Below are 12,093 nucleotides of genomic sequence, written 5' to 3' on the forward strand. Positions count from 1 at the left end.
TGATAGCATCTACAATTTGGTGGCTGAAAGGCAGTAAGATATAAAGCAGAACAGATTGTTTGATAATCAGGGACCCAAAGGTAGAAATACAGCAGATGAAACTAGGGGTCTTCATGATGGAAGTGTGGAGATTAGAATGTAGAGATTAGAAACTGTTACTTCTTAGAGACTGTTACACTGAAACCAACTGTTACTTGTTAGAGACTTTTACATTGAAACCAACAGTTCCTTGTTACAGCTGTTACAGATGTTAAAGCCGTTAAACTGAAACCAACCGCTCTTGTTCTGTGTACTATAAAAAGCAGAGAGCAACAATGTTGTGGGGTCATTGGCAGCAGACTCTCCCCTTGTGTGGAAGGGTGTCAGTGGCCCAAGCTTAAACTTGCTAATAAAGGCTCTTGCTATTGCATGTGATACTGGTCTTCCTTGTGTGAGATCGGGACTCAAACTTCTGGGCACAACATCTGGGGTCCCGTCTGGGATCCCCATCTCACTAAAGGAACACTAACCTCACTGAGCCTTCAGGACCAGTCTATCTGTAGCGAGAAACCCCTGGAGTCAAAGGCAGACGCGCTGGGTGGCTCAGGGTCCAGGGTCCTGGGAGACGTCTCAGGCCCTGCTGTAGGGGATTGGATCCCCCTCACAAATTTGGGAGAGTGGGTCGCACCCATGAAGCAGCAAAAGGCTGTCCTCCCATCTGTAGGGAAGCGGCGTGAGAAGCCGTCCTCCCATCTGTAGGGAAGCAGCAAGAGCTGACCTCCCATCCATTGGTTCAGAGTGTTGGTGGCTGGGCTTCTAGAGTTTTCTTTAAATATGTTGTTGTCTCTATTCTCTTTTTGTGTGTTGTCTCTGTATTTTCCTTGTGTGTGTCGTCTTTGTATTCATTATCAGTTTTGTCTTTCTTAAGTCCAAAGTCAGGAGTCAGGCTATTTCGACTCCTCTGACTATGGTCCTGGATCATTTCAAAGAATTCAAACAGAGAGCTCACAATTCAAATCTAGGAGTAAAACAAGACTGGATGATCACTTATTGTCAAAATAAGTGGCCAACCTTCTCTACCGGTTGGCCCCCAGAAGAAGCATGGAACTGCCTACTATCTATGCTACCAAGAGATGTTAAATCTTCAGACATGCAGGACACCCGGATCAGATTTCTTATATCCTTACTTGGCAGGATCTGGTAGAGAACCCCACCCCCTTGGCTAAAACCTTTTCTTCCTCCACAGGGCTCAAGACCCACCATTCTTGCTTTAAAGAATTCTCATTGTCAGCCTACTGCCCCCTCCACACCCCCTCCCACTTCCCCCTCCAACCCTATTTTCCAAGGTGGTCCCAAAGTAGACTTCCTAGAGTACCCTCCTCCCTACCAACCTCAACCTTCCCCAGTCCCACAGGAACCCCCAGCAGCAGGCCAGGATTTATGGAGCCCTCCTTGTACGAGAGCCTGTACAGCCCAGAGAACCCCTGATGCAGTGGCCCTGCCCCTCCGAGCCCTAGGACCCCGAAACAAGAATGGTGAACAATTGATGCAGTATTGGCTGTTTTTCACTAGTGACCTTTATAATTAGAAAATGCAGAACCCTAAGTATTCAGAAAAACCAGCAGCACTCATTGACCTATTAGATTCTGTTATTTTTACCCATCAGCCAACCTGGGATGACTGCCAGCAGCTTTTACAGATTCTTTTTACCACGGAAGAAAGAGAAAGTATCCTCTCAGAAGCCTGAAAACTCATGCCCAGGGTAGATGAGAATCCCACCTTAAACTCAGCCCTGATAGATGCCAGTTTCCTTCTGATAAGACCCACCTGGGATTTTAACTCACCTGAAGGTAAGGAGAAGCCCCGGGTCTATCGCCAGACTCTAATGGGAGGTCTCTGGGTGGCTGCACGCCGACCCATCAATTTGGTTAGTAGTGTGCAACAAGAAAAGACAGAAACCCCAGCTGCCTTCTTAGAAAAAATTATAGAGGCATATCAAATGTTCACTCCTCTAGATACAGAAGCTCCAGTGAATAAGTTAGCAGTAATTATGGCCTTAGTAAACCAGGCTGCCCCTGATATCTGGAAAAAACTACTGGCAGTAGCAGAGAAAGTCTTTAACAACCAAGAGATCCCTGAAGAATGCCAATTATGGACAATGACAGCAGCTAGGGAGCAACAGACTCGCAATCTCACTAAGGTATTGTCGGCAGCTACCGCAGAACACCCTCAGTGGAAAGGCCGAGAGGCCCATCCTCCCCGAGAGTTTGAAAAGAGCAGAGGTATACTTAAGATACCTACTCCCACGACCCAACAGGCGGTAAGAGAACTCTTGGGGTTGGTGGGATTTTGCCAGCTGTGGATCCCCACTTTTGCTGAAATAGCAAAACCCCTTTATGAGGTGATCCAAGAAGGGAAGCCTTTTAAATGGACTGAGGCTCATGAGAGCACCTTCAAACAACTAAAGCATGCCCTGTTGTTGGCTCCGGCCTTGGGACTGCCTGATGTGACTAAACCCTTTCACCTTTTCATAGACAAAAAGCAAGGGATAGCAAAAGGGGTCCTAACACAAACAGTAGGGCCCTGGATGCGGCCAGTAGCTTATTTCTCAGAAAAGCTAGACTCGGTGGTGGCCGGATGGCCACCGTGCCTCCGCATCATAGCTCCTATGGCTATGTTGACAAAGGATGCTCAGAAGTTGACTCTTGGTCAGAAATTGACCATGACTACTATTCATGCTGTAGATGGAATCCTTCGACAATCTCCTGACAGGTGGATCAGCAATGCCTGGTTAACTCATTATCAAAGCTTGTTGCTAAACCCACCTGTCATTCAGTTCTCATCCAGAGCATCCTTGAACCCAGCTACCTTGCTCCCTGACCCCAAATTAGATGCTCCCTTACATGACTGCTCTGAGATTCTGAGCTGCACATCTAGCCTCTGAGAAGACCTGAAAGACCAGCCTTTAAAAGGAACAGAAGTGAACTGGTATACTCCTGGGAGCAGCTTCATCAGAGATGGGGTAAGGTTTGCTGGGGCCGCGGTAACTACTGAACATGAGACTGTGTGGGCAGCCACCCTGCCCGCAGGGACTTCAGCCCAAAAAGCTGAATTAATTGCCCTCACAAAAGCCCTCAACCTAGGAAAAGGGAAAAGACTTAACACCGATAGCCGCTATACCTTTGCCACAGCCCACATCCACGGGGCTATATAGCGAGAAAGGGGACTGCTCACAGCTGAAGGTAAAGCTATCAAAAACCAACAAGAAATATTAGACCTATTAGAGGCTATCTGGATGCCAGATGAGGCGGCCATAATACACTGCCCTGGACACCAAAAAGGAGAAAGTCCTGAGGTACGGGGCAACCACCTAGTAGATACCACAGCCAGACAAGTAGCATTAGAAAGAACTGATGAATTAGCTCTTTGTCTGCCAAACCCTGGAGGGCCCACCCTGCCTGATAAGCCGGAATATACACCAGACAATGAGCTACAGATAAAAAAAGTTGCCTCTTGCTGACAATCGTGGTAACTGGTCGATAACAGCTGATGGTAAACTCATCTTACCCCAAGCTGTGGCCAAACACCTGCTACAGCGTATGCACAGAACCACCCACCTGGGGAGAAGGAAAATTGCTGACCTTTTGCAAAAAGCCAGCCTGAGAATCCACAACAAGAGCCAACTGATTAAGAAAATAGTTGCGGAATGCAAAACCTGCAGACTTGCAAATACTAGCAACCAGCCTAGAACTCCCGGGGTGTGTGAGAAAGGAACCAGACCAGGTGCCTACTGGGAGATAGACTTCACTGAGGTAAAACCAGGAAAATATGGGTATAAATATATGTTAGTGTTTGTAGATACCTTTTCAAAATGGACTGAAGCATTCCCGACTAAGAGAGAGACGGCCCAGACAGTGGCCAAGAAACTACTTGAAGAAATTTTTCCCAGGTTTGGTATGCCTCTTCAATTAAACTCAGATAATGGTCCAGCCTTTGCTTCCCAGGTAACCCAGAACTTGGCAGGTGTCTTTGGGGCAAAATGGAAATTTGGGCCTATAGGCCCCAAAGCTCAGGACAGGTAGAAAGGATGAATAGAACTCTAAAAGAGACCTTAACAAAATTAACTATGGAGACTGGCATAGACTGGGTAACTCTCCTTCCCTTTGCCCTTTATAGAGTAAGAAATACCCCCTATGCTGTGAGGCTGACCCCATTCGAGATCATGTTTGGTCGTCCCCCTCTGATAATCCCAGCCTTGAGATCAGACTTGCTCGCTGATATTAATGATCAGGACAAGCTTGCCTCTTTACAGACAATAGCTCAGGTCCAAAAGCATGTGTGGCCAAGACTGAGAGCAATATATGAAGCTGCATCTCCTCCAGACCCTCATCCCTTCCAGCATGGAGACTCGGTCTTGGTGAGACGCCACCAAAAAGAGACACTCAAGCCCCAGTGGAAAGGGCCTTATACTGTCATCCTAGCCACCCCCATGGCTCTGAAGGTGGACGGTATCAGCCTGTGGATCCACCATTCCCACATCTGTGTAGCAGAGACAGAAGAGTTTGAGACCAGATGGCGACTTAAGTCTGTTCCTAAACACCAGCTCAAGCTCCGGTTGCTCTGTACATGACTCTGTCAACTCTTTCTCTCCTGGTGACTCTAATCTTCATTCCTGCTACTACTACTCCTCACACCCCATTGAACCTCACCTAGATACCGGAACAGTGGTCAGAAACAGAGATTGGCCCAAAATTGGGCCCTAGAAGTTACAAAAGACAAGGGGGGAATGTGGAGATTAGAATGTAGAGATTAGAAACTGTTACTTCTTAGAGACTGTTACACTGAAACCAACTGTTACTTGTTAGAGACTTTTACATTGAAACCAACAGTTCCTTGTTACAGCCGTTAAACTGAAACCAACCAATCTTGTTCCGTGTACTATAAAAAGCCGAGAGCATGAATGTTGCGGGGTCATCGGCAGCAGACTCTCCCCTGGTGTGGAAGGGTATTGGTGGCCCAAGCTTAAGCTTGCTAATAAAGGCTCTTGCTATTGCATGTGATGCTGGTCTTCCTTGTGTGAGATTGGGACTCGAACTTCTAGGCACAACAGAAGAAGCTAGAAAGTCTATTTTAGGTATGTTCCAAGGGGCCCATAGACTTTATCTTAAATTTTACCTGAACCTGGCAGCTAATGTGCAGGTGGACTAAAAGTATTGCCTGGGAAGATGGTATCAGAGTTGAGAACAGGACTAGAAAGCTGGGTCAGGACAGACAGTAGTTCCCAGACATGAGGAAAGTATATAAATACCACTAACTATAGACCACATAAATCATAGTGATGTTTTGTCCATGGAATTTTCAAAGTAAACCAAGCTCCCAGATAACTTGGCTATAATAATAATAATTACCTTTTGCCTTCTGAAACTCTAAGACAGCAAGGAACCTTCTCATTCTTTTTAAAATCCGTATTTCTCTCAGTTTGGAACCTCTGGGACTTTGCTTGTATTTCTTCCTGCTTCTCCTCTTGATCCTGCCCTGTGATCCTGCCCCTGCTGCCCTCAACCAAGTCAGTGCAAGAAGCGCCACCCGCCATGTCTCCCTTCAGACTGTATCCGGAGACACCCAGACTGAGGTGGCGCCCTCCAGCTCCAACAGTCTGGTGAGAGCTTCCTTAACTCATGGGACTCTCTGGTTCCATCTCACCTGGTGCAGCCCTAACAAAGCGACAGACCCTAGATGTAGACCCGGGCTTCAGGGACAGGGCTCATGTGCACATGTATCCCTAAGTCAGGGGAACTAACCTCAGAGCAAAGGTGCCCAAGAGTCTGCTGTGATTAGACTTAAGATTCAGTAAGTGCAGCCAGACCTAAGAAGACATCATAAAGAACCTCATCAGATTCTTACTACTTAGGCCTAGACGCACTCCTCGCCCACCCCTACCTCACTCCCCTCAGTCACTCTTAAGTCTGAACTCATCAGAGAAAGTAAGGGCCACAAAAGCTGGATAAGGGCAAGAGACTGGCTCACTTTAATGATGGCCCTTTTGGTCACAACCAGGCCACCCCATCATCTGGGGCCTTAGTCAGGGGATCCTGGGGTTCCCACATGGATATGATGGGCCTAGACCTCTAACAGACCCCTCTCTCCACCATCACTGGTCATCTCCATCAGGAACGTCATCATCACAAGCCCTCCTGTGGGCCTCTCCAGGACCATGTCCTCACTGTACAGCAGCAATGGTAGGGACGGCCCCTCTCTCTGAATGGAAGCCGGTCACCCTACTCTGCCACTCAAAGAAGACGGGTCCTGAAATGAGTGCTGCCAATAATGTTCCCAGCTGTGACAGTGGACTGCGAGCTCAGACTGACAGGGACTCAGAGGTCACACAGACTCATATACTAAATATGAATAGAAATAGGCTCTGGGTCAAGTCATTGGGGGTTAATAGTATTTGTACACTTTCCTCATGTTTGGGAGTTACTCTCTTCCCTAGTCCAGCTTTCTAGTCCTAGTCTCAACTCTGACACCATCTCCCCAGACAATACTTCTAGTCCACCTGCATGTTAGCTGTCAGGCTCAGGAAAAATTACTAAAGTCCTGGGTCCCTTGGAACATACCTACAATGGACTTCCTAGCTTCTCTCCACACAAAGCCCCCAAGTTTCATATGTTCTATTTCTACATTTGGCTTCCTGTCTATCAAGCAATTTATCCTGCTTTATCTCTTATCACCTTTCAACCACCAAGTTGCAGGTGCTACTATGATGCCATCCTGATATCACCCATGTGTCCTGGAACCTCCCCTCCCCAGAGCCCTGCCCCACTAGGGAAAGACAGAAACAGGCTGGGAGTGTGGATTTACCTGCCAAAACCCATGTTCAGTGGAGAAGCAATTACAGAAGCCAGAACACCTACCTTCTGCCCCCATAAAGAATTTTGGCCCATTATTATCCAAGGGATAAAGAATAGGGAAGCTTTTAATGGAGGGGATGGAACATGGAGTTCTGGTGGTGGGCACTGTGTGGAATTGTACCCCTGTTACCTTATAATCTTGCTAATCATTAGATCACTGTTTTTTTTAAAAGCAGCCTGTCTCCCATCTGTCTACAAAGGGAGGCCAGGTCTGCCTTGTGGCCCCACAGCCATTGGTGTCTAGAACCTCAGTTCTGATTAGTCAGTGCCCCTTCCAGTTGGTGCACAGTTTGGGTGTCATTCCCAGTCAGCTGAGCAGAAGGCCCACTTCTGACAAGGGCTTTGTAGGAGGGTTCATGGTCTCTGTCACCAAAGTGTTCAGTGTGAATTCAGATTTGACAGCTCAGCTATTTCCATCTGACTTGGCAGATAGAAAGGAGGGAAAGGAATAAATAAATAAATAAATAAATAAATAAATAAATGCCACATGAACTCTGAGTCCTGCAGCACTGAGACCCACAGATAAGCCTAGTGGCAAAACAAACAAAGAAACATCAACATCAGGCTAACTGTGATCTGAGGGAGGACTTCAGGAAACAGACCCCCAGAAATTGAGGTCATTTCACAGCCATTATCTCCCAGTAGAACTTAGAACTCCATGACCAGGCAACTTAACTGGCTTGAGCCCCACCATTTCGCTGGAGACTCTGACCGAGTAGGACAAGATGTTTTCCAAGTGTTTAGCGAGTGATTGGTGCTGTTGCATCTGGAGACCTCAGGAATCTTGCTCTCAGAGCTCAACGCAGGACTCTCAGCCTTGCCACTGTTGCTGGCTATTCGCTAGCAGGCAGAGCAAGGTAGACGTGGTGACATAGAGAGAGAAACGAAGGTCCAGCCTCCACTCTGAGGCCCCTGACAGTCACAGTCCCCTCTGCTTCCACAAGGGAGGAGCCTATGGGAGGGACGCCCGGCGCAGGGATCAGGTGGCAGGGTGGATGCCCACCTGAGCTCCTGCCCCTTCACTATCCAGACAGACCAGCAGGGTGGAGGCGGTCTGCGGGGTTCCCTCCCTGGCCTCAGTCTGGGGAGACCTGCTGAGCCCGAGTTAGGGCCACAGGTCACGGGGCTCTAGAGCCCGTGTGACAGCGGACAGACTGTGGCTCTCTGTCTGCAGGTACCACTGGGCAGAGCTCCCCCGGAGAGCCAGCAGCAGGGTCCTTCTTTCCACCTCCAGCAGAGCTCAGTGCCCTGGGGTCTGGACTCCGTCCCCTCCTGCCGACACCACCGCCTCAGAGAGGTACCAAATCCTCCATGTCCTGATTCCCTGGCCCTCCCACCCCAGGAGATGCCTACACTCTTCCACCAACATGGTGTTTCCAGAGTCCCTGAAATCCTGGCTGTAGCCAGAGCCCCACTGCTTCAGCATCCATGTGGTCTCGGCATCTCAATTCAGGGACAGTGTCTCTGGGTCTCTGGAAGGGGAAAGGTCTCTCTCACACTGCTGTCTGTGTACCAACCTGAGTTCAGGGGGAGGGAGGGCTGTGTCCTGGGCAGCTGGGGAGGGTCAGAGCCAGTCCCTGCAGGACCACACAGCCCTGCCTCCCAAGCCTGGCTGCCTGCCCAAGGTGGGAGGGCTCATGGGAGCCTGGCCTTCAATGACCATTCCCTAGTTATTGATATAGTAACTTATATATTCATAACTGTGTTTTAGATAAATGCGACCCTGACTAAACTAATCAATGCTTACAAGGAGCTCCACTCGGAGCAGGAGGAAGAGAGAGAGCTCCTTGTGATTGAGTTCAAGAACATCAAGGTCAGTAGTGATGCCTCCCAGCCTCTGAGTCTGCACAAGGGGGTCACAGTCGGGACCAGACACCGCACCTTAAGCCCCCAGGATGACCCATTCTGCTTGGCTTGAAACACTCCTGACAGTTGCCCTGGACTGACGGGCTTGGAGGGTGATGGGAGTTCAGGGGTCAGCCCCTTTCAGGGTCTTTAACTGTAGACTAGACATCACAGATTCAAATGTCTGCCCAGGAGACTAAATGGAGAGTTTTTTTGTTTTTAATTTTTTATTATATCTCATTGATTTATTATTGGATAGAGACAGAGAGAAATTGAGGTGGGAGGGGAATATTGAAGGAAGAGACAGAGGATACCTCCAGCCCTGCTTCACCACCTGTGAAGCTTTCCCCTTGCAGATTGGGACCAGGGGCTTGAACCTGGGTCCTTGAGCAGTGTGATGTAGGCACTTAACCAGCTGCACCCCTGCCTGGGTGCAGCCATTTACTCTGAGTTTAATCCTGTAGTTTGGAAAGTGCACTTTAAAGATTAACAAGATAATTAGTTCCTTATATGAGAGAGAGAGACTGCCAGAACTCCACGCACGCAAGGACTGCACTCTACCTGTCAGGCCACCTTCCCAGCCACTGAATGTTTCTATCTGACTTTTCTTCCAGACCCTCCGGGAGCACCTGGAGTACCTGGTGTCCCTGCATGAGAGCTCCTTGAGAAATACAGTTATGAGGAGGAGGGTGCAGCCCATACGCGTCTGCACTCCGGCCATGATTCAAAGAGCCATTCAGGAGATGAATGAGGTTCATGCCACCCTGCAAGCAAAGTTATCATCAGCCCCCAGCAGGCAGTGGACTGTGTCTCTTGGGTGGGGCTCTGGATCTCTGAGCAACCGGAACTTCCATTGAGGAGCTCTAGGAATTGTTACCAACTCATTTCTCTTGTTGAAAGGTCCCAGGGCAGGGCTGGGTGGCAGCTCACCTGGTTGAGCGTACATGTTACAGTGCTCATGGGCCCGGGTTCAAGCCCCTGGTCCCCACCTGCAGGGAAAAGCTTTGGAAGTGGTAAAGAAGGGCTGCAGGTGTCTGTCTATCTCTCTGTCTATCTCCCTCTCTATCTCCACCTTCCTCTTGACTTATGACTGTCTCTATCCAATAAACAGAGAACAATAATAAATATATATATTTATTAAAGAAATTCAGGTTCTGAGATGTTTAAAAGGACTTGTTGGAGGGGGATGGGCAGTGGCACACCTGGTTGAGTACATACATTGCCATGCACATGAACCCAGGTGTGAGCCCCCAATCCCTACGTGCAGGGGGGAGGCTTCACTAATGGTGAAGCAGGGCTGCAGGTTTCTGTCTGTCTCACTCTGTCTATCTTCCCCTCCCCTCTAAATTTCTCCCAGTCCTATCCAACAAAAAATAAAATTAAAATATATATATTAAAAAAGTACTAGTTGGCATAACTACCCTACCATGTTCTATTGATCTTCTATTCAGAATTGGTACAGGCCAGTCAAATAGCTCCTGTGTACAGTGCTCCTGCTTCGCCACCTAGTGACCTGGGTTCCTGTGGCTCCAGACACAGGAGGAAGCTTTGGTGCTGTCGTCTTTCCCGCTCTCTGAGTCTTTTTGTTGTTGTTGTTTTGCTGCTCACACAGAGACAAAAACAGACACACAGGGAGAAGGGAAGGAGACCCAGGCACCAGAGCTTCCTCCAAAGAAGCCAGGCTCGAACCGGGTTGCAGGAAGGGCGAATCCGTGTGCTGTTCAAGCGAACCATCAATATTTTGCCAACTCTCTCTCTGTATCTGAGAAAGCTGGTATGGAGCCATGAAAAAGGAAGAAGAAAGAGGAGGAGGAGAAAGGGGGGAGCGGGAGAAGGGGTGGAGGAGGAAGTGAAGGAAAAGAGAGAGGAAGAAGGTAAAGGAGGAGGAGAAGGAAGAGGATAAGGGGGAAGAAGATGGGGAATGGGAGAAAGTGGGAGATTGAGAGAAAGGGAGAGAGAGAGGAGGAAGAGGGGGAGGAGGAGAAGGAGAGGAAGAAAGTGGGAGGTGGAGGAGGAAGAGGAGCGAGAGGAGGAGAGGAAGAAGAGGAATGAGGAGAAGGAGGAGGAGAGAAGCAAGGAGAGAAGGAGGGGGGATAGAAGAAGGAGGAGGAGTAGAGGAAGGAGTAGGAGGAGAAAAAGGAGAAGGAGAAAAAGGAGGAGGAGGAGAAAGAGGGAGAGCTGTGTGTACTTCTGCACCACACTGGGTTGAGGATGGAGCAGGTACTTGGCCCAAGTGTGGGCCTGGGTCTGATAACTAGAACCTCACAGAACAAAGGACAGGGGAGAACTGGGGAATCTGATTCATTCAGATGCTTGTTTTTCCCGAACTTCATTTTAAAGCTATCCACAGGGAATTTTCTGGATAGAAATATCAAGGAAGCACAGGAGACACTCATGTGTGTTGCCTTCAGGGCAGCCATGTGATCCTGTCAGGACCCTGTGAGGTGACACACACAAACTCAGCCCCTTTGTTTCAGCTAAGAGAACGACTGCGCGTAGCTCGTGAGAGGTGCCTGTCTCTAGAGAGACAAATGGCTGCCAAGGAGAGAAAGGTGAGCTCCACATGCGCTCCTGTGCTGTGATTTCACAGGAGCATTTTCCATGTTAGAAACAGACTCTTGTGGTCTGGGAGGTGACGCAGTGGACAGGGCATTGTACTCTCAAGCGTGAGGTCCTGAGTTCAGTCTCCAGCAGCACATGTATCAGAGTGATGTCTGGTTCTTTCTCTCTCTCCTATCTTTCTCATTAATAAATAAATAAATAGGCAAACAAACAGACTCCTGAGTGCATAGTCCTATCAATCAATGGGCAAGGGGTGTTGATTTTTTTAGTTATTTTTATAAATGGTAGAATATATGTGACAGTAGCATTTGAGACAAATGTAGAAAAATCTAAGACCTGTGGCTTTCCACAGCGAGGCCTGGCTCACACCCGCCCCTTGCTAAGCTGATGAGCATAAGGTGAAACGAGGTGGAGACAGGAGTCACACTCGCAGGACACTGTCCGCAGACTCAGAGCTAGGTGCTGGGATCCACTGTAGATGGCTGCCCCCCCTGCCCTTACCAACCCCACCCCCCAGGCAACACAAGCACTCAATTCCCTTCTATTCCTAACAGCCTTGGCTTTGTCTTTTTGGGGTTCCACTCGGACTCAGGAGAGTGAGCTGGGCATCTCACTCTGCCTCTGTGGCCACACCCCCGCTCAGTATGACACCTGCTAGAACCCTTAGGCAAACAGTTTGTCTCTTCCTTGACATTACTTTCACCGACCTTGTAGGGTTCTAGCAATAACACTCAGATTTTCCTCTTTTTAAATTTTATTTATCATTGGATAGAGACAGAAATTGATAGAAGAGGGG

At 48.6% G+C, this 12,093-nt stretch overlaps 1 protein-coding gene across 1 annotated transcript; it reads left to right on the forward strand.

The window, feature by feature from the left end:
* The first annotated feature begins 6,166 nt into the window (after positions 1-6,166).
* LOC132542506 (liprin-alpha-2-like) lies at positions 6,167-9,827 on the forward strand. The gene is made up of 3 exons (XM_060205069.1): positions 6,167-6,218; positions 8,602-8,703; positions 9,350-9,827. The coding sequence occupies exons 1-3, from the start codon at positions 6,216-6,218 to the stop codon at positions 9,590-9,592; spliced, it is 348 nt and encodes a 115-aa protein (XP_060061052.1). The 5' UTR covers positions 6,167-6,215; the 3' UTR covers positions 9,593-9,827.
* The last annotated feature ends 2,266 nt before the right edge of the window (positions 9,828-12,093 follow it).

This window comes from Erinaceus europaeus, chromosome 13, assembly GCF_950295315.1.
Source record: "Erinaceus europaeus chromosome 13, mEriEur2.1, whole genome shotgun sequence".
Lineage (NCBI taxonomy): Eukaryota > Metazoa > Chordata > Mammalia > Eulipotyphla > Erinaceidae > Erinaceus > Erinaceus europaeus.

Excerpts from the sequence above, each read along its gene's own strand:
- LOC132542506 (XM_060205069.1), top strand. Across the intron at positions 8,704-9,349 it reads TTGAGTTCAAGAACATCAAG|ACCCTCCGGGAGCACCTGGA; the intron begins GTCAGTAGTGAT and ends CTTTTCTTCCAG.